The 23,452-nt window shown below is 46.6% G+C and overlaps 1 protein-coding gene across 1 annotated transcript in view; it reads right to left on the bottom strand.

The window, feature by feature from the left end:
• RANBP17 (RAN binding protein 17) overlaps positions 1–23,452 on the bottom strand; it is a gene marked incomplete at its 5' end in the record, with an annotated part of 254,739 nt that continues 231,287 nt past the window's right edge. The window contains 3 exons of the mRNA XM_080942277.1: positions 1–209; positions 3,242–3,369; positions 5,169–5,267. Coding sequence (XP_080798403.1) covers positions 113–209; positions 3,242–3,369; positions 5,169–5,267 — 324 coding nt within the window. The 3' untranslated portion in view covers positions 1–112. The remainder of the gene's footprint in view (positions 210–3,241; positions 3,370–5,168; positions 5,268–23,452) is intronic.

Here is a 23,452-nt window from a genome sequence, read left to right as displayed (position 1 = left end):
TAGCTGCTTGTTCTGAAACATACACTCTTCTGGGCTGGCCAGCGTTGTGGTCTGGAACCCAGACCGTCCACAGTCTCTGACAAAGGCTGCACAGCCCACAGTCAGGAGCTGGTCAGCTCATCATGTCCAGGCTGGAGAGCTCGGTGTGGCCATCACTACGCAGGGCCTCTGCCACATCTCTTCTGAAGACGGAGAGGTTCTGTGTGAACCTGTGAAAGAGAACAGTGGAGGACATTCAGGCAGTATGAACCGCTTGAGGTGGGGCACAGGACCTGGAGAGACCTGAGTAGACCCTGTAGGCACAGGTGAGGAGACTCTTCAGGGCTGTGAGCTCCAGCCCCCACCCCCACTGAATACAAGAGCTCGCTAAATCTATTCTGAGCAGTTTATCGATGGAGAAGTTCCACTAAAAACATTAACACATTTAGTTATGTCTCAAATACTGGACTGGATTTACATATGAGTACTTGATCATTATAGGTTTCCCCAAAGGTAGACAGTATTATTTTCAACTAGAACTGAATTTAGTGAACAAAAACAGGGGGTTGGGGGTGGAATGTGGTAGCTCATGTCTGTAATACCAGCGTCAGAAAGCAGAGCAAGGGACCGAGAGTGAGTTTGAGGCTGGCACTATGTGGTGAAACCCTATCCTAGAAAAGGGTGCAAATGCGGGGTTGTGAGTGTGTGTGAGGGTGTGTGTGTGCACGAATGTGCTCAGTTTGGTAGTGTGCTTGTGAACTGTGCATGAAGCCTTTAGTTTGGTTTCCAGTGCTGGGGATGGTGTCCAAGGCTGCAACACAGGCAGTTAGGGACTGGAAGATAAACACATTAAAGTTGTGTTTGGAGGTCTGTGAGATACCTCATCAGGTTAACCAACCTGCTTGTTAGATCTCTGAGACCCACATGGAGGAAGGAGAGAACTAACTTCTGTCAAGCTGTTCTCTGATACCCCCAACCCTCCAAATAATTGTAATAATACAAAGTTTCCATGGGTATGCACAGAGAGTTTGAAACCAGCCTGTGCTGTCACCCTTAAAAAAAAAAAAAAAAAAAAAACAAAATTGAATTAGACTACCTGGGTACAAATCCTGGTTCTACCATGATTAGTCAGGCATCCCAAGTGAACAATTAACTGCTTGTATTTAATGAGAGGAACTATCTGAAGGGAATGAAGAGTGAATTTTATCAAGTCAGAGACAATGCTGAAAACATTCTCTCAGCTGGGTGGTAGTGGCACACACTTGGGAGGCAGGTGGATCTCTGAAAGTTCACGTTAGCCTGGTCTACAGATCAAGTTCCAGGAGAGCAAGCACTACACAGAGAATCCTTGTGTCAAAAAACCCCAGAGAGATAGAGAGAGAAGGAGGAAGGAAGGGAGGTGGGGGGGGAGAGGGAGAGGGAGAGGAAGAGAGAGAGAGAGAGAGAGAGAGAGAGAGAGGGAGGGAGGGAGGGAGGGAGGGAGGGAGGGAGAGAGAGAGAGAGAGAGAGAGAGAGAGAGAGAGAGAGAGAGAGAGAGAGAGAGAGAGAGAGAGGGAACTGACACAGGACAGCAGCCGATCTGTGCCGCTCCATCAAGAAGCTCAGAGGACTGTCAGGCCTGTTCCACAGATCAGTACTGCTATTTAAACATCTCACCTAGCTCCTCAGAAAACTGGAACTAGTTCTACTTGAAGACCCAGATACACCACCCCTGGGCATATACCCAAAAGATGCTCCACCATCCCACAAGGGCACACACTCATCTATGTTCATAGCAGCTTTATTTGTAATAGCCAGAAACGGGAAACAATCCAGATGCCCCTCAACTGAAGAAAAAAAATACAGAAAATGTGGTTTATCTACACAATGGAATACTACTAGTTATTAAAAACAAGGACATCATGAATTTTGCAGGCACATGGATGGAACTAGAAAATATCTTGAGTGAGGGAACCCAGACCCAAAAGGACATACATGGTATGTAGTCACTCCTAAGTGAATATTAGCCATAAAGTACAGAACACCCCCACTCCACTCCTGGATCCAAAGAAGCTAGACCAGAAGGAAGGCCCAAGTAAAGATGCTTGAACCTCATTAGAAGGGGGATGACATAATCATAGGGACAGAGGGAGAGCGGAATTGGGGGGAGTTCAGAATCAGGTGTGGGGGGAGATAGGAGAGATGGCTAGAAGGCTGGGAGAATGAGTGGAAATCATTGGCTGCTGGGGACTGAGGGGGCATCTCTAGGTCGTGCCAGAGACCTCGGTTTGGGGAGGCTCCTAAGAGTCTATGAGGGCGACGTTAGCTGAAGTGGCCACCTCCTGTAGTCTGCCAGGACCCCAAGTGGAAAGACAAGGACACCAATCCACCCACAAAACTTTTGACCTAAAATTTGTCCTGTCTATAAGAAATACAGGGACAAAGATAGAGCAGAGATGACTTAGGGAATGGCCAACCAATGACTGGAGCCGAGTGTGACTGTCCCCTGAGAGGCTTCACCCAGCAGCTGACGGAACTCGTGGAGTCTTATGAAGGACTGAGGAACTGGAGGGTTAGGAACTTTACAGAAAGACTAAACTAACCTGGACCTCTGGGGGAATCTCATAGACTGAACCACCAATCAAAGAGCACTCACAGGCTGGACTTACCCCTCCCCCAGCATATATGTAGCAGATGTGCAGCTGGTTCTTCATGTGGTCTCTCCAACAACTGGAGTAGGGGCTGTCCCTAAATCGGTTGCCTTTCTGTGTAATTTATTCTTGTAACTGGGCAGCCCTGTTTGGCCTCACTGGGAGAGGATACGCCTAGCCCTGCAGAGACTTGATATACCAGAGTGGGAGGATACCCAGAAGGACACCCACCTCCTTAGAGGAGAGGGGTGATAGGGCATAGGGAGAGGGACTATGTGAGGGGGGTCTGGGAGGAGAGAGGGCAGCAATTGGGATTTAAATTGAATAAATAAATATATTAATGGAAAAACAAACAAAGATAAAATATCCTCCTCGCCATCGACAGTGTGAGCTGCCCTTCACCTGCTCTTTCCAGTTAGGTGTTTCTCACTTCCTTCCAGCTGGATTACAAACTGCAGAAGGGCAAAGACTGTATTCTATTGATCCCTGCATCCCTGAGCAATGCCCAGTGAGACATCGTGGCTGGAGCTGCCCTGGGTGTAAGATCAGCAGGTACAGTGGGCAAGGTGCATCTACCCCTGAGCTGTGCTAACTGCAGTGCCCCCCAGAGCCAGCCACCGGGCAGTGCTCACCTGTCTCTGTTTTTGACAGACAGGTTCTGTTCCACTCCTTCCATCAGGTTCCTGAAGCACTGGGCAAGGACTTCCTGCTTGGGGAGAGGCTGGCTGTTGATCAGACTCGCCCTCAGTTCACTGAAATACTGTTGGGAGACAGAGCAGTGTCAGGCTCGGGTTACAACTCCAAACCTAGCTGGAAGGAAGTAGCAGGAAGATGGGCCAGTTGGGTTCTATTTGGGCTCGCCAATGCTCAGGGGTCTGCATCCAGTTCCATCCTGAGCTTCTATCCATAGAGAAAAGCCAAGCCACAGAGGTTCTCCCCGAGTCAACCCCAGCCCTTTGTTCCTAAGAACCCTGTGCTGTGCCTGCTGTGCTGTCACTGCTGAGCCTGATGGGGTCTTTGCCTCCACTGGGCAACAGACCCATGGTCTTCTGGGGTCTGAACTCTGCTTGTCACAGGAAGGCTGAGGAGAAGAATTTAACTGGAAATGTCCAGGGAGCACTCTGGTGACTGAAGGCAAGGCCAAGGGTCTCCCCTCCGGCCTCATCATCTTTCCTGGCTTCAGTGAATCACTTCTCTAAGAGCTCTGGGCTGTGTTCCAAGTCTGTCCTCCTGGGTTATGTGGGTCTGCTCTGCTGAGGCAGGGCACTAGAGGGGCCTGCTCAGTTCTGGGAGCACTTGCTGGCATTAAACACAGTATCTGTCATACCTGGGCACAAATACCTGCTCAGCCCCCCTTTTTTTCTGCTGGGGTCCGTGGTCTTTTATACAGACATAAGCTTTGATGTGGAACAGAGCTCCTAATCACTGGCAACAGCCGAATTTCAGCCAAAGACAACAGTTTGCAGTCATATGTTTATCTCTTCAAGCCAAAGCTGCATGATATTTAATTTCCATCATGCATTAAAACAGCTCACATAAAAAAACACGAATAATTAATATGTAGTCAGACTAATACTTAAATACTATATATCAGAGGCATTATACCTAAACCACAATGTCTTCCAGAACAAGATTGGGAATGCACAAAACTACTTATTTTCCCCTTTTATAATGAGGCAGTGACTCTCACCAAATAGAAAATTATTAGTTTTTCATCCGAAGCCATGAAATATTGCCTCCATCAGTAAAGTATAATATTGTGATGTCATAAGCTTTTTCTAAACACCAAATTTGCCCTTATTCCCTCTCAATCATTTTAAAAGAACTGCTCTCTTTTATAGAGCTTGGATTTAAATCACAGTAACGCCGAGGGAAGATGAATGGCAGTACTATGGGATGTGGCTAAAATTGGATACTTCAGCACAGGTGAGTGATGAGACAGCGCTTCTCTTCTTGATATATTTTCTTCTTCTATTAGTTTCCTTCCAAGGCTGGGATTTTAGTTTGAATTTTAATGTATGCGGCTGCCTCTAATCTCACTGTCTTTTTCCCGGTACTATCTTATTGTATAGACAATTCATTCTCCTGAGCAGTAATGCACTGTTCCCACCGCGTGCTGAGGGGCCAGGCTGATTTCCAAAGGAAGCCAGGGGCGTGGGAGGCAGCCGAGGGTGGCCAGCACACTGAGGAGGCTGGGATGCATGCTCCCTAGATGAAGGGTACTGGATCTACGCACAAGCCCTCAGGGGCTGCCGCTGTCATCACCTGTAGTTGTGTCTAGGGTCCCCAGATATAAAGGAAGGCTGGAGGAGAAGGCCAAAGGGCTGTGGCTCAAAACTGCCTCAGAACAGCAGGTGAAGAGGACTCTGGGACACGGCTGACAATGCACACACAGTGCAGCATGTGGCCCTCTGTGACCTCTGCCAACTCAAGGAGATCTTTGGGGAAAAGTGCCTTCTAGGTCTTCTAGGCTGCCAGGGCCTCAGCCTCTTAGCCTGTGGTCCTCAGGGTCTAAGGGCCTCTCTCCCTCCTCCTGTGGCCCTGTCTGAAAGCACTCACCTTCTCATTGAGCAGGATGAGCCCCAGAAGAGGCCTGGATACTGACCACTGGTTCCGACAATCCTCAAAGACAATGGTGTTCATGAGGACAGACATCATCTGGAAGACAGAGGCATATGAGAACCTGGACCCTTGGCTTAGCGCTTGCCTGAATCCCAGACTGTCTATGTAGGGCCTCCATCCTTCCACCTTTCTGATGACGGGAGGGCTTTTCCCTGCACACTTGGCTCTCACGCTGCAAGTCTAGAAGGCAATGTAAACTCTGGGCAGACTCTGACTCCCCAAGGAAAAGTCTCTTAAGTCTAAAAGCTTGGTGAGAACCTTCCTGGTGAGTAGAAGTCACAGGCCACAGAGCCAGGAGGTTCCATCCCTGCTTCTCACGCCTTACCTGCTCTGCTCTGACCTAGGCACCAGGTAAAGGCCCTGTCTGCTTCTCACCTCACAGGACAATTTATGATGTTAATGAGCACCTCTCTGTAGCTCAGCACTGAGTGGAATAAAATGCTTTCCATGTGACTCCATAATGGCGCGTTTCCTGCTAGCTCAGACTGTTGTTTTTCCAAGCATTCAGTACTAATCACTCACCTACTGTTACATACACTCACTTACCCATGTGCCGAGCTCTGGGGGCTGTTAAGACACATAGAAGAGATAACAGACTCTCTGAGCTTCCCTCGAAGTTTGCTAGGGAAGTCACGGAAAGACAACAGTGGGGACTAGGTATAGGGAAAGAGCAGCAGCATGTGGAGGGGGAAGACCTCTAAGTTTTTCAAAGGCGGCCAAGGAGCTGCCATGGGACAGGAAACATCTAAGGCTCATCATAAGCAGATGGAAGGCAAAGACAGGGTGGGAACGAACACACTGGGTTCATCAAGAGTAAGAAACAGGATATAGAAGGGAAGACCATGCTGACTGAGTCTCGACTTTACCCTCATGCAAGGTAGCTAGTGGGCTTGTGGCCACGTGAAGTATTTGGAATGTGCCTTGGGCATGAGACATGACAGGAGGGAGTCCAGGGGTGAGGCTGCTCCAACAGTCCAGGCAAATGGCTGTCAAGTGGGCTGATTTCTCCTGCCGCAGCCTATCTGCTCCCATAGCTCTAGAGCTGGTCTCCCCAATGGAGGGCAAATGAAAGGTTGGTGGTGTAGTAAGACCCCACAGACACCACCCCTACTGGGGTTTGATGACCTGGTTTGCTTTGAATGCTTTTAGCAACCTCCGTTTTTGTGTGAGTAAATGTGTAATGTGCATGTGCAGCATGTGAGGTGAAGGTGGGCACTCCCTCAGGTGTTCCCCATTTCACCTGTGGAGGTAATAAGTTATGACGGCTGAGCCCACAGCTTGAGGACAATGTCCATCCAGCTCGCCAGCCTCCCGTGCACTGAGATCACAGGAGGGCCACTGCACTCAGCACTGGGACATATGTAGGGCTAGGGAGCTGAGCTCTGCTCCTCCCCTTGCACAAATGCTTACTTACCTACCGAGCCATCTCCCTGCCCCTGGCAAAAAGTTTTGGTAATCTAATTTATTCTGTGATCTTTGGCAAGTAAGTGAATGGGTCTTGTGGTGTCTCTTTTTATTAACTCTGAAGAGGGAAGGAGACAATCCAGCTCAAGGAAGCTCTGGTCGTGAAATGAGGTGGCATGTGAAGTGTTGCAGAGTTTGGGTCCTGCAGACACTGAAGGCATATCAAGTTCAACAGCTGCCATTTCCGTCACCCTCTCAATGATTAGGCTGGTTACAGATGAAATCTGCCGGCCTACACACAACACAAAGGGCACGTCCAGTCTCTGGAGAGGCCAGAGCCCCATGCCTTACACACGAAACATCCTTTGTAGATCTCATGCTCCTAGGAACAGTACAGTGAGCCAGTCAAAGTCATACAGCACAAATTAAATTGACAAGCAAAACTAACAGATCCACGGAGACAGCCTAAAATATTATGGGTTTCACAATCTGAAGCAGAATGGATATTTTAATGGAGAAGATTAAAGTTAGAGGCACCAAATTCTTCCAGTAACTGACAAAGCATCCTGGAGTGATGTGCCAATTACTTTATACGGTCCTCTCGTGTATTCATTTGTCTGAATGCATGTATTTATGTCTGTAATAAGTAAGGGAATGTTTGAATAAAATACTTTTCTAAAAATAAAGTTGGCAAAAATGGATGATTTTTTCCCCTTTTTTACTTTTCTGGAAATATATAAAGTACTGAGTAATCTTCTTAAATGGCATTGATGTGGCAGCCAATTTCCAGAATTATTTTTTCTAATAATCCTAGAGCAGTGGTAAAAGAGCCCAAACAGTGGTGTAGATTCCTCTGGAATCTGAGGCTCCCCACCCCCACACACCAAGGAAGAACACTGGGTGTGACGTTAAAGCAAAGTCCCTTCCCCTTTCAGGCAGTGTGATGTTCAGGGGGTGGCCTCTGAGGTCAAGGACAGCACCAGCAGACACTGAAAGGAGCCATCTTGGCTCTGCCACATTCTGTCACCAGGCACCATGAGAGCAGTGGTTGGAGAGCTGGTACGTAGTTCTCCAGTGTCTTCCACTCCTGAGGCCACTTTCAGTTGGCTTTGGCTACATTTTCCAAGCCATAAATAAGCTTTACCCACTGACATTAACGCGTGGCTGTTTTGCCAAAGCAGGAATGGGATTATGTAGAAAAGGGGCTGTCTCTTCAGGAAGGTCATTCTGCATTACCTCACTTGGCTTCTCACTCTTCCCACTCCTTACGGAGTTTGGCCGGAGTTCTGTTCAATGAGGAGGTAGCACAGGCGTTAGACTAAGAGCTGAGCCCAAGTCTGGCCCTGCTAATTTTCCCATGCTGTTTGCCTTCGTATCCCAGATATGAAGTTGAGACGGTGACAGCTGGGGAGAGGGGACTCTGTGAGGAAGAATTTCCTCTGTGTAAACCACACATCGCGACTGTCCTGCCACACAGCATGCCTTACACATAGCATCCCCACACTGTAACTGAAGCTTCCGCTGGCCTAATTTCATGGCGTAGGAAAGAATACCAACTCGTGCCTAGGTTAGACAGGTAAGCGAGATTACTATATTCTCAGTTACCTAACTTCATGGGGAGTTGTAGTTCCAGAAATAAGCTCAGCAGAAGGCAGCCCAGAAAGCAGCCAGCTGGCCTTGCTGGGGTCAGCACGGGTCTAAGTGACAGCGTGGCAGTGCAGCCATGCAAACAAACACATCTAAGCACAAACCACAGGTGTGACCCAGGAGAAGGTGACATGTGACCTCTGGTCATGCTCTTCACAGAGGTGTGAGAGCGGACCCTACCCGAGCTCCTGGGCACACAGAGCACTTACTAGGACACCTTCAGGTCCCATGTGCTTGCTCTGCTGTTGGCTGAAGTGAAATAAGGAGTTCTGGCTTACGTTGGGCACTTTCCTGCTAAGACATCGAGCTCACACTGAAATGAAGAGCACTCTACAGAAAACATGGCTGTGCCTTAATCTACACACGTCTTAACACAGAACTTTCCCTTCGAAGGATCTTGTTTTTGAAAACAGACTGAGAAATCTAAGTCAGGGGATTCTAGGAAGGCGTGTGGCTGGGGTTTGCAGGCCACAGTCTGAGGCACCATCAGCATTTGGTCTAGCAAAAACCAGGCCACAGAAGAATGAGACAGAGACGGAGCGGTCCTGTCTGTCGGTGGTGCCTGATGAGTCTTCTCACCATCTAACCAAGCGATCCTTTATGGAGTCCACTATGCACGCTGCCGCTATTCTCAGGCAAACCTTTGGAGAGCATTATTTATCACACATCTGTACACACTAAGGGCCTAGAGTCCAAAAGAACACGCTTGGTCAAGGTGCTGTTAGGGTGTAAAGGCAGAGTCTGCTCAAACGTTCACCCAGAGCCCCTGGCCGCAGCTGGTACTGCAGACCTCTAGGGGCCTGACTGAGGGAGGGCTCCTTCCTCCACCGTCAGGGGCCTGGACATGGCACTTGTCTGCTCTAGCAGCTTCTGCTGTCTGCTTGAGAGGCAGATGAAAAATGGGCCTTGTCTCTGGGTAACACAGAGGAGGCCTAGCAAAGCCAGGCCAAAGAAGAGTGAGAGACAGAGACAGAGCAGCCCTATGCCCTAACCCCGAGGGCTGAGGGGAGATCAAAAAGGACACGTAAGGGGACACAGCCTGTGTGTTACTCCATGGAGGACATGGAGTCATCCACACCCCAGCCAAGCTACAGCGTCCTGACTGTGCAGTAATACTCTGGTGATGTTCTCAGGAACAGCTAATAATAAATGCATCCAACTCTTAAGAGCTACCCTGCGCCTAGGGAGTGCACCAGCCTTTCAGAAGGCCAGGAGGAGGAGAGGAAGGCTGACCTTACCAATAACAACATAGCAAACAAAACAAAGCACCCCACCCCACCCCACACAACTGCCTGAACAATGCAACAGGACTTGAAAACCTAAGAGAAATCTCTCCACCCCCATGACGGGTTTCAGAGCACCTGCCCTAGACAGACGGTCAGGCCTGGGGAGCCAGAACGAAGCTGAAGGAGAAAATGCTTCCAGGTTTTCAGTGCACACAAGGCAGGGGATGTCTGTCATTACTGAGCGCTGTTCCTGAGGCCACATGCACAGAAGATACTGAAATGTGATCCTGCCCAAATTAGACACTAGCTGTCTTTAGGGAAGGAGAATCAATTGTTCCCTTCATCAGCCATCTTCCTTTGTGACATCCATAGATGGTATGAACAATGAACAATGGGTAAATACGCACATATTTTGTTAAATCCTGTCTCTCCAGATGAATTAAGGCTACATTAAGTTATATTACATTTAAAACGAAGACAATGGGATGAAATGTAAGATGAGGTAAGTCTCCTCTGAAGGAGCCTGCAATCAGTTATGAGTGACCTGTTTCCCGAGGTCACCTGATGAGGCCTGCCTGTTTGGCCTTTATACAGTGTCAGCCTTGCTTTAAAACTAGGAGGGGATGCTTTGAAGGCACTGTGGGTCCAGTAAGCTCAGCCAGCTCTGGTCAGAAACAAGCCTGAATTATATGGAAACTCAGTACTATCCTTGGCTCCCCTCACAGAAAGTTAAGGGATGTCTGTGCTAAGTGATCAATTGTCTAGAATGCTTAAAAACTCTTGCACCGAATGTAGTATCTAAGGAAAAACGCAACCTAGCCTCGCTGTTCTTTCAATTTTCTCCATTACCAACCTTACCCCTACTTCTCAAAACATTTATTTTAATCATGGCTTATTGGGGAAAGAATTACCTGCCAGTCTCCCAGCTTAGGAGAAGGTCAAGCAAGAATGAAACTTCAGAATTAATTAATTGAGAGTTCTGCATGCAATGTGTCTATTCTGAATGTTATAGCACACATCACTAGGAAAACAGTTTTATTTTCCAGGGTTGAGATAAATTATAATAAATTATTCATTTCGATGACAGAGAGCAACAGCAGGAAAATTGACTACACTACACTGTGAGTCTCAATCCTGAATCTTCATTATCCATCTGAAACTTTTACATGTAGTAAATCATATTTCAAGTGGCTGCAGATCTCATAGAGCAGCTCGCCATATTAAAATAAACCAGAAAACTTGGGGTACTGGAGGCTGCAGGACTAGCCACTCAGCACTATTTGGGTTGGTCTTATATCTCCGCCCCCTCCTTACCTACACCAAAGAGCATTTGTTTCGATGGCATGTTAAATTAAGCCTTACCAGTCAAAACCACCACCTGCATTTCCTGGAGATGGGGACGTTAAGAGGATCTGTTTGCTCTGCAACATCTCCATAGTTTTCCTTCAAGTGATATACATGTTTAGCTCATACTAGCACCCGAATGACTAACACGGGCCCCCATCTGAGAACTCCTCATGGCATACAGCAGCCTGAGAGCCTCGTGAAGACTCGCGTGCACAGGTGCTCACAGAGGCCAGCCTATCTGCACTGGACAGGTGCAGCCGAGTACTAACAGCTGCGCACAGCTGCACCCAGGAACAGGGACATACTATCGAGAGGACATGAGAGAACATCCAGATATCAAGTGCTTAGCATGTTTTAAGAATGAAGAGCCTTTTATGGAAGGCTCTGGAGTGGCACAAAGCAGAGCTGAGAGTGAGGAGCAGATGTTTACCAGGGCCAGGCTACATAAGATCTTTTATGCATGCTAAATGTAGATAGGTGGGGGCTGGAGAGATGGCTCAGCGGTTAAGAGCACTGACTGCTCTCCCAGAGGTCCTGAGTTCAAATCCCAGCAACCACACGGTGGCTCACAACCGTCTGTAATGGGATCCGATGCCCTCTTCTGGTGTGTCTGAAGACAGCTACAGTGAACTCACATTTATAAATGCAGATGGGCATTTGGATCAGTACCTGGAGAGTAGTTATCAGCTGGGGTCTGCCATACAGAACAGGAAGCTTTGGAGAAGGGTTAGGGTTAAGCACAGAGGCCAGGCTCCTAGCTGAGCTTGTCCTGTGAGAGCTCACTGGTGAGAGAGAGAAGATGAACAAAGACTGCAACAGCAGCCAGTATGGTCAGGATCCTAAACTCACGTTCTTTTCAGTCAAAGCATGGCTTCTGGGAAAGAAAACTGGAACCCAAAACCACAGATAGATTTGGAACATCAAAAATGGGTGCCCGATTCAAGACTCGATAGAGAAGCGGCAGCAGACATCTGAAATGCTGCTGCTTCTGCTGTTTACCTCATCCATACAGGTCACTAACGGAGCCAGCAGCAGTGAACCAGCGTCAATGGCACGTGTGCCCAGGGCCACAATGGCTTCTGCGCTGGCTCAGGCCACTCAAGACCACAGGGAGTGAAAAAACAGGTGACTTTCTGATCCGTCACCACCACACTGCCCAGTGAGCATCATACTTCCCAACAGAACAGCACATGCGAACTGGCACGGGGACCTTCCTGGTAGTTAGCAAGGCACAGTGCAGCGAGTGTGGGTTCACTACACGCCTGTCAGCCCAGAGGAGGCTCAAAATCTCGCTGCATCCTATCTGATGGGGCAGCCTTCCTGTTCCCGAAGAGATTTGGTTAGATGGCCCCAAAGATTTTCAGTTACTCGTGAAGGTTATGTTACTTATTTTAAAAATGTTTTTATTGTGGACAATTCATGGTGCCCCTCAAAAGCTTTTTGCATTAAGAGTTAACCCAGTATTCACTCTGTGTATATACGGACATAGCCTAGCATTTACAGTTGGGGGCATTCTGCTTCTTCAGAAACAAATCCCTTTATTATTTATATTTTGAAATTAAAATACAATTATATACCCCCCCCCCCATTTTCCTTCATCCAATCCCCTTCTTACTCCACGTAGTCTCCCCTTTGCTCAGTGTCAAATTCATGGACGCCTTTTCTTTGTTGTTTTACACACACACACACACACACACACACACACACACACACACCCCTACCTAAATATATGAAAACTACCTACCCAGGACTATAATGTTACTTGCATGTACATGATTTCCGAGCTGAAAACTTGGAAGTAGATAACCAAATGGGGGAGGCAGGTGTTCCCTGAGAGAAGCAAATACTTCGTCTGCTCTCAGCATCCCTTAGTTGCTTGTAGGTGTTTGTCTACCACTGGGTCCCTGTGAGATCCCAGCTTTCCATGTTCGCACACGCCCTGCTGTCACCCTGCTGTTACCCTGCATCTCCAAGGGATGTTAAGGAAGCTACATCCATGGCATCCTAAACAGGACAGGAACAAAGACGGCTTTTATTTGTAGCTGTCTGATGACCTCGAAAGTACTGGCCAGGAGACTGGGAGATAGCTCAGAGATGCATGGGAGCCCCAAGCATCAGAGAAGCCAAGAGTGCTAAGCCTGCTCCTTTGGTTTACTCCACATGTGCTGATACACAGCTTGGGCAGGCTCTGCCACAGGACCTGGGGACAGAGGTGAGCAAGCCAGTGTCAGTTCTCACAGAGCTTGAAGCCAAGAAGGGAGGAGTCACAGTGCAGTCCACTAAATGCTGCAAACAGGCCCACACGGCAGGCTTCGGTTGTGCCAGGGTCTGGGTGGGGCAGGCAGGGGAGGCTTCAGAGAGGGGGCATGGGTCCGCTGTAGAGAGCGAGCAGTTTGACTTGTTGGGAGAGAGGGGCGTGAGCGCAGAGGTTAAAATGGCTGTCTGCAGGACTGTACAGGGAGTATAGGGGAGGGTGCTCACAGAGGCAGGGGGTGTGAGTGCCTAGTGACATCTGCAAGAGAAAGCAGCTTTGTATCCTGTAGGAAATGAATGTCATTACGAGAGAATGATAATCTCTCTGGCTGGGGTATAGTGTGAGCCAATGTCCCTTTCCTCTATGGGACCTCAGGCTCTGGGACATGTGGGCATCTCCTTTCTCCCAAGCAGCAGCAGTTTCTTCCTCTTCTGAGATGGGGAGGCCACAGGCAGAAGGTCACTTGCTTGGCATCTGTGCCCCAGTTAGGACGTGCTCATCATCTCCTACCTTGCTGGCACTGCTGCCAGCACACCGAGGAAGGGCACTGACATTATTTCCCTTGGCTCACAGCACATAACCTAATAGTGTCCCTTGTCAGGAATGGTTCTTCTTGTCAGGAAGCTTTTTATTGATGTTCAACCTTCATCTTTGCCTTTCTTAATATTATCCCATTATGCCAATACTCTATTGTGCCATGCTAAGTAATTCCCTTTCCTCCTGGCATTTACATCTTCCAAGTATTTATAGACTTATCAAATGCCCCATTTAGTTGTCACTTAGGCAAGCTATACATATTTAGCTTCTTTAATCTGGCCCCATAAGCCAGCCCTTCCATTCTCCTAAATCACTTGAGTTACTTTCCTCCAGATTTCTGTCAATTTGTCTCCTGCCTCTCTCTAATGTAGGGGAGCTGAGGAGAGCAGTGTGGGGTGGGGAGGGAAGGCTTTCTCTGTGGGGTAAGAGCACTTTACGCACCTGGAATGGAACTTCTACCGTTTCTAAAACAGGCTGGGCCTCTGCAGGGATGTCGGGTTCTTCGTCTCTACAAGGCTATCACCTGCACATGTCTAACGACTGGCTCTTTAGTGCATACCTAGAGCCTGTTGTATAACAGGCACACATGAGTGCCTGCTGTATACCAGGCATTGTTCTGTAGGATATTTCTTCTTTCCCCTTCCTTTTTGTGTCTCACACTTAGTCACTGTTGACAGAATCGCTGGCCTCTTACTGTGTGCTGAGTACTTCTGTACAGAGCTGCTGAGTACTTCCTTACAGAGCTGCTGAGTACTTCCGTACAGAGCTGCTGAGTACTTCCGTACAGAGCTGAATAAAATGTGCTCTAGCGTCAGTTACCTTCCTATCACGATGACCAAACTGCTCTGACACAAACTTACAGAAACAATGATTTATTTTGGCTCATGGCTCCAGGGGGCTCAATTGATGGTATAGGCCCTGGGCAGAACACCATGTGGCTCCGGAGGTTTCTATCTCATGGTGGTCAGGAAACAGAGAGACAGGGATGGGCCAGGTGTAAGATGTAACCAAAGACCCCCTGTGACCTATTTCCTGCAGCTAGGTCTTACTTGCTAAATTTCCCAGAACCCCTAAAATAATGCTGTCATCTGGGAATAAGCAGTGAGCACGTGGGCCTGTGGAGGCCATTTCAGAGTCAACCATAACAGGCCTTAAGGAGCTCATGTATTTATTAATCTCTTATTGTCCACCCATCAAGCTGTTCCTTCTAATCTTGGAGAAATCATCCTGAATGCACTTATCTCTAATTGCTGCTGAGTGGAGCTAGGCTCCATCTGAATGGAGAGGCCACATTAAGTACAGGCATTAACAGAGAGCTCTTGCTTCTGGTGTTCCTTATGGTGACCAGCCTCGAGGCCCAGGCCACTTCTCTTTGGGGCTGGCACTTCCTATTGCTAGCTTTCACGGGTGTGTTGTTTTATATCCCGGCTCACAGGACCACCAGGAGGCATACCAAGATGTTTTACTTGTCTCTGGTGATGGAACGAGAGACTCTAAGACCTGAGCCGTGGGGAGTCTAGCCAACTGCTCCTAGAAGCCAACTATGCTAGAAATTTTCCTCTGTGGGCTGGTGCGATCCTCAAAGATGTCGTCAATGATTCCAAGGACACAGCATGCACGTCTTCACTAAGTAGGGCGTATTCAAGGAACAGGCTTTAAGCGAAGATGGAATCTCAGGAGCCCAAGACCATAAGGTATATCCCATAGCATGACAAGGCATACAGAACTCACGGGCTTTTGCTCACAGGGTCTGATGGTTGGCTACATGAGTACATGGGTCAGGCTTAAGTAATGACAGGTGATCAACCTGCGGACAAACATGGCTTCCTTTACATTCTCACATTCTGCATGAATGTGGCCCCATCAACAACTACCTGCTGCTGACTGAACTGCCTCAGACTTAGCAGGAAAATGAAGAGTTGGCTCTACATTCTCCAGATAGGGATGTGCCTCAGGAGTCACAGAAAAGCCTGCAAGTATCTGAAGCCAGAAACCACTACAAAACCTGGATGCCATACCGGCACAGCTTCTCCTTCCTTTCCACAGTTGCAGTAAATATTAAACAGAAAGTGGGCTTTTCTCTTTATAGGCCCCCAAGGTCTCACTCCACAGGCTCTGCCACTCGGTCAGAGCCACCCCTGCAGTCTCACTCGCCAGCCCGGTGCTTCTGCCCCGGTGTGTTTCTTTTCCCCACCGCCCGGCACAAACATGGCTCTAAGGCCCGATAGCTTTTCATACAGGTTTATATATTACATTCTCAATACACAAACCCTCTATACCATAAGATTACATCAAATGGACAAAGATACAGACTGCCGTTCTATATGAGATAAAAGACCTATAAAATCCCTTAAAAATATTTATATCTACCTAGCGCCAATTAAGTTCACCTGGGTCCAGATCACCCTTCTCGAGCTCCATCTTGATCTCCCCCCTTTTCCTCTTCTGATTCCCTCCCTTTTCTCCGCCTACCTCTCCCTGTGCAATCATGTAGCACCTTAACACAAATCTACATTTCACAGTGTACACAGAGGAGGAAAGGAAGGAGAAATTTTGCCTCATTCCCTTGGACAGAGGTGGATGGGTAAGACAGCACATGGGGAACATTAAGGCCCCAGGAAGCTTTTATCTGGTCAAAACTGGGTGAGATGTAAGGACAAGCAATCCTAGCTCTTATCTAGACCCATCAGTCTGAGGTCCACTATTTTAATAACAAACCTAAGGAAAGTGACTTTTGAAGAAAAAAAAATGGGGGGGGGGCTTATTTAGTTTATAGTTTTACAGATTTTCAGCTCTAGACTGGATTCTACTGGCTTGCCTCTGTTGAGAACCTGATGGCTAATGACGCCACTTAAGAAAGCGCATGCAGGGGAGGGAAGCACATCCCAAGTCAGAAAGCAGGATGGGAGGGCCAGGCTTTTGTGATAATCTTCTCCTTTCTTTCAGTACTGTCATCCTGGGAACGAGTGTCTGGTCACATGAAGCCATGTGTGGGCACACATGTCAGACCACGTGTGTGGACATACATGTCAGACCTCGTGTGTGAACACACATGTCAGATCACGTGTGTGGACATACATGTCAGACCCTGTATGTGGACATACATGTCAGATCACATGTGTGGACATACATGTCAGACCACATGTGTGGACATACATGTCAGACCCTGTATGTGGACATACATGTCAGACCACGTGTGTGGACATACATGTCAGACCCTGTATGTGGACAAACATGTCAGACCCTGTGTGTGGACATACATGTCAGACCACGTGTGTGGACATACATGTCAGACCACGTGTGTGGGCATACATGTCAGACCACATGTGTGGACATATATGTCAGACCACGTGTGTGGACATACATGTCAGACCTCGTGTGTGGGCATACATGTCAGACCTCGTGTGTGGACATACATGTCAGACCACGTGTGTGGACATATATGTCAGACCACGGTGTCGGCACCACTCACTGCCACTGGCCATGCAACCTTCAACAAGTCATTGCTGAGTCTGAACATTTTCTCCACTAGTTTACTCTTTTTCTTATAGATATTTTATTTTATATATGTGAGTACACTGTGGCTGTCTTCAGACACACCAGAAGAGGGCATCAGATCTTACTATATACGGTTGTGAGCCACCATGTGGTTGCTGGGATTTGAACTCAGGAGTCATCTCTCCAGCCCCCTGATGAACTAATCGCCCCCATCTCTGCTTTTTATTTTGGTTATTTTGAGAGAGAGCTTCTCTGTTTAACAGTCCTGCCTGTCCTGGAACTCACTCTGTAGACCAGGCAGGCCATGAACTCAGAGCTCTGCCTATCCCTGCCTCCTGAGTGTTGGCGTTAAAGGTGTGTACCACCACCACCTGGCTGATGTATGGATATCTTCATGTTTAAGGAACCTGCGCCCGTTACTGCTGTTATGAGAGTCACAGTAGATTTCGGGTATGACAGCACTGTCTTAGCGGAGTCATGGTCTTTATTTTCATTCTTGCCACTACAAGGTGACACCTAAAACACAAGTGAGGACAAAGGGAGGAAAGAGTTGTTTGGCCAAGAACTATCCTTCTTTCTCCTCATCCCTTGAATGTGACTTTGAGAATGCATACCACAGGGGTGGGGGGGGGGGAAGGACTCTAAAAGGGCACAGACGACATGCCTGCAGATCTTGATAAATCTGCCTGATGTCACAGACTTTAAATTAAATGATCTTTTAATACAAGTTTTAGGCTTGGATACACATGAAGAATATGTTTATAAATAGCAGGTGATTTCTCAAGGGCAAACAGTAATATCAAAACCTAGGTTAGTGTTAGCTATGCCTCAAACACGAAGCCACATTCTCTACTGACTATTTGGGATAAGCGAGTCTATATTCATTTGCTCATTGGGTCCTCACAGCTTTTTATCTAAGTCAAGAAACTTTAACATGTGAGGATCTTAGGTCTACAGTGTGGTGTTTCCTGACTAGGCCAAAAAGCCAGGGCTCTCTAGACAAGACGAGGTGCCCACTGGGTGTTTTCTCCACTCCTATCCCCCCGCCACAGCTGCTTGGTTTTTTCTTTGAGAACCTCTTAGGGCAACTGTCTCCTCCTCTCCTTGTAGATCGGCTGCTTCTCTAAGCACATGGCAAGGAATGGATGAATGCTTTGCCTTTTGGGTATTTAAATGTTCGGCTTATGTGAGACTTAAAGGTTGACCACCTGAAGTGCCAGCTTCTAAATCTATGAAGGGAGAACAGGAGATGGAGCTCAGTAGTAGAGAATCTGCCTAGCATGTATGAAGCTCTGGGTTTGATCCCAAACCAACAGCTCAACCCAGTAAGGATGTAGGTAACTCAGGTTGGGTCAAGTGTCAACAGCTTAAGTACACATCCTTAATCCAAGCCCTCAACAGGCAGAAGCAGGTGGATCTCTTGAGTTTGAGGCCAGCCTGGTCTACAGAGTGAGCTCCAGGACAGCCAGGGCTACAAAGAACCCTTGTCTTGAACCGTGAACCCAAAAGGGGAAGGAGTCCTCAGTTCAGTCTGGGTGCAGCACATTTCTAGGGGAGAGTACAAGCTCTGTTGCTTCTAAGTCTGCTCTCACTTCTTCAGTGTCAACGATAAAATTTAGACTATAGAATGGTTAGAACCAAGTACTTCAGAGTGAAGAGGTTTCAGAGAAACACGTGCAAGTCCTCATTTTAACACACAGCTACCCAGCACCTGTGTGCGCCTGCCTCACCCGGCACAGTCCTGCATGTTTCCACCACGTTCTCATTGTGCTCATCCACTGGCATTTTTCTGATGGTCAGAGACGCTCCTTCCACAGTGGTTTTTTTCCGGTCCCAGCAAGCCCAGAGAACACAGGGCTCTGCAGAGTGGGAACAGGTCAGTCAGGTTTGCAGGCAGAGGTTGGATGGCTCTACTGTGGGCGATGGATGGGGGTAGGGAGATGACTTTAGGTGTAACCTCTGCTTTTTTGCTGAGTGGGAAGCTCACACCTGCATGAAGACTAGGCGCAGTTTTCTTTGTGAACTATGTATGAATGAATGCTGCTCTTACCAGGAAACCCATACATCCTCCACAGTGCTTTCATTTTACGAGAAACCTTAAAAACAATGAGGATGAAAACTCACGGTCAGTCAACAGACAAAAAGTCATCCCGTTTGAAGAGTCTGTTTAAAACCTTGCCAGAGTTTGTGTCAGCACTTAACCTATGGAAGAGCTCTGTAGTGACTTGTTTTTTTGCAGAGGTTTTAAAAAACAATACAGTTAGCGAGTCCTCTCTATTTTTTAATTTACACAGATAGCCAATTATGCTCATCACTACCAATGAAGAGGCTAAAACCCATCTTACTGCCAGAATGGGGGAAGAGGCTATTACAGAGCATGCCTAATTACCATTGGGTAAGTGTGTAAAGCTGTATGTTTCCCTCACAAAATACCCTCTCTCCGCCTTACGCCTTACGGGAAGAGTGTGAAGAAAAGGAATGTCTGCCGCCGACTTCCCACGGCTCCTTCACTGTGCCGAGAGCATTTGCTGCAGCCTGGCAGCAGACCTGACTTTGCTAAACTGTAGATCAAAGAATGATGACAGATTGCAGTCACTTTAGTTCATAAAGGAAGCATTTGGAGCCCCGGGAATGTCACAGACAGCCACCGGCACCCAGCGACTCCATGCTAAGGCACAAGAGACATCTTTTCTCAATTTAAGGACAAAGGCTAATGGCTGGCTTGTTTGTTCCAAGTTTTCCTTTATGAAGAGCTGACTCTTTTCCTTCCTTCTTATTTCCTTCTTTCCTTTTTTCTTCTTTTAAAGATTCTTGGAAAGCATAATTCTCCTATTCTATAAACACACAAACAAAACTGTAAAATGACATCATTCTGTTTTCATTTAATTACTTCTGAAATGCTCTCTATTTAATATTCATTACTCAAAAGCTAATTTAAAAGAGAAAGAGATGTGACTTATTCAAAAAGATGTACTGTCATTCACAGCAATAGTTATCTAATATACAGAAGTTAATAAAGCAGATTAATCTACAAGTCCCTTTAAGCCATTCTTGAGTTTTGAACAACTGCCTCTTTGACCTTTCACCTTCATGCTGTGCACCAGTAGCAGGTGCCAGCTGTACAGAAATTACGGCTGCTGTGTTTGGAAGCAAAATCTTTTCTTACTTTGCTTCTGACCAGCAGCTGACCCTGTAGGAGTGATTGTTTCTGGTGCCGGCCTAAAGGCTACATAAACCAGTAGCAGATAACAAAAGGCTACACAGACCAGCTGCCTTGCCTAAGGGTACCATCCTGGGCTGACACCTCTACTCCTTCTCTGCATCCCAAATTGCTCCTTGTTTGCTTCCACACATGCATTTCATCCTTGTTATTTTGTGTGAGGGGTAGGGGTAAGAAACCCCTCCCTTTTGAACTTGACTTTTGAGTATTCCATGTCAAACTGTGCCATTATAATGCTAATATAGGCCTGATTTAGCAACTTTAATAAGAGGCTAAACCCTCTTGTAATTAGATAATAAAATTTTATTATGTATTTTAATATTAAAAGTCTTAAAATCAGACTCTTCAAATCATATACTGGTACAAAACTAAGGCACTTAAATATCATTTCCTCAGAAAACAAGAACCTGCAAACACATTGTGGCTTATTTTTCATTCTCTGAAGTGTAAACACGGAATTCCTATGTGGTGGCAGTGAAAGCTCCAACACTCTTAATGATGTTCAGGGAAGAATGAATCTATTCACGTATGAAGCACACTGTACCATTTCCAGCAACAGCATGAGATGGTTTTGACAGTTATTTCGTGGATACAAATTACACACGTATAAAAACAATCCCCATAATGATTAAATGCAGTTATGTACATAGGAGAATACAGTGCAAATGGTAACATATTTAAATGGTTTTCCTTCATTAAAAAAATTATATATGATATTAAACCATCAATCACTATGGAGGCACAGGAGTTTAAATGTTCTGTCACTGGCTGAAATAAATGACTTGGAGACTGGATTCTGGCTCGCTCAATATGGTCTCTTTGCTGTTGCTTAGTCACCCAACTCTCTCCTGGCTTGGGCTACATCTGGTGGATTCCATTCTTTCAATTAATAAGGCAAGTTATGCTGTCAATGGCTTGGACCCTTCCACTGTGCTGAGAGGTGAGAAGGCACGTCCTCATGGAGGAGCCTCTGCTGTTACTCTGAGCAACACTGGCAGTGCTTCCTCCTTCCCTGACCCACATGTAGACTCACGCTTGCTCTTCAGTTTCAGAAGGGCTATTTTATACTGAGGTAGAATCTGGGCATTACCAGTTAGCTTATTCAAACATTATTCGGTAGCATATGACCACTATAGACTTACTGTTAAAATCATGCCTATCAACTGGGATTTAGAAACTTACTATTTTGGGTATTTCCTTTACAGACGCCCATGGGCCACTGTAAAGAATCAGGCTGTGCTGAGGCCTCGACAAGTGTCAGGATGTGAGAGATCTCTGAGAGGACAGGAGGCACGCCATAAAAGGGATTGTTATAGTTAATATGACGAATCTATACTGCAGCTTAAATAGTTATCCAACAAGTATTCCTAACAACCAAAATCAAAGTAGCAGACATACTTAAGAAGAAAATTAAGAAAATAGCCATTCTTCTAAAGGAAAACATGATTTGTTCTCAAGAAACAGTGATTCTATAATATTACAGGTAAATTATTTTAATAAAAATTACTAGTTTAGAGCTGGAGAGGTGGCTCAGTGGTTAAGAGCACTGGCTGCTCTTCCAGAGGTCCTGGGTTCAAATCCCAGCAACCACATGGTGGCTCACAACCATCTGTAATGGGATCTGATGCCCTCTTCTGGTGTGTCTGAAGACAGCTACAGTGTACTCATATAAGGGAATAAATAAAATCTTTTAAAAAAATTACTAGTTTTTACTTTTAAAATTCCTCTCTGTATCTGTATCCACTTATTGATCCATCACATGTGCACACCAAGGCACATGGAGGGAGGTGAGAGGACCATCTGTAGAGTGTGTTCTTCTCTTCTAGTGCGTGACTCCCAGGGATCAAAGAGCAGCTATGGTGGTACGTGCCCTTACCCCTGAACCGTCTCACAGGCTCCTACTTTTCTATTTTTAAGAACTAAAACATATATTTTACCAACTAGTCTTTGGTGGCAACACTCACAATGTTTTCTTTGTGTGTTTGTGTCTACATGTGTGTGCAAAAGTCAGAGGTCAACCTTAGTTGTTATTATCAAGGTGTTAAACAGCCTGCTTTCTGAGATAGGGTCTCTCATTGGCTGAAACCAGCAAATAGGCCAGGCTGGCTAGGAAGTAAACCGCAGGGACCTGTCTTTGTCCAGTGCAGTGGTTACAAGCATGAGGCAAGACAAGCACTTTATTGACTGAACCATCTCTCCAGCCAGAGTTTTTCATCCCTAAAAGGTTTATTCCCTCTTGGATTTAAACAATTATTTTATTATTTTATGTATACAGGTGTTTTGCCTGCATGTATTTCTACGTAGCATGTATATGCAATATCCTCAGAGGCTAGAAGATCCCCTGGCACTGGAGCTACAGACTGTTCTGAGCTGCCATGTAGGTGCTAGGACTTAAATTTAGGTCCTCTGGAGGAGCAGCTAGTGCTCTCAAACTCTGAGCCATTTCTCCAGCCTCCCTCTTAAGACTTTTAGTGTCTTGCTGTTATCTAGATGTTTTGGTTTAGACCTGGCCTTCTTATGCATTTTAACTTCATTCTTAACAGTTAGATTTCTCTCTCCCTCTCATTCTCCCCCCCCAACACAGATAGAGATAGATAGATAGATAGAGAACACTTTTGATTTTTGCCTCAAACAAACCTGCTAATAAAAAAGCAGAATAGGATGAGGAAAACCAAAATAACTATATTAAAAAAGAACAAATCAAAAGTGCTTCAAAAATTGTGAAAGAAAATAAGATCACAACGCTGTCTAAGGCAGTGCTACAGGACTGAGCTGTGAGTAATTGTGGGCACATGATAAAAACGCAGTGTAGACATGTGTAAAAATACCACAATGAAAGCCATTATTAGGGATAACTAATAGCTACAAAGATGCAAACTAAAGACACAAAGGAAGGTTGAGTGGTTTAGTCCCTCAGTTACAGAAGGTAGCCGTGAGGAATGCACTGGACTTTTCCTACCTCAGTTTCTATATCTGTGGAACAGTGATGGTAACAACCCCTCCAGACCCTTGATGAAGATGGTGTTAGAGACCGTTCACAAAGAGCTGGAGGCAGAGCCTGCGCATGAGCTGCTCATGGTCTGATGTT

Source organism: Micromys minutus (assembly GCF_963924665.1).
Source record: "Micromys minutus genome assembly, chromosome: 31".
In the NCBI taxonomy this organism is placed as follows: domain Eukaryota; kingdom Metazoa; phylum Chordata; class Mammalia; order Rodentia; family Muridae; genus Micromys; species Micromys minutus.
This window is presented reverse-complemented; position numbering and strand designations above follow the sequence as displayed.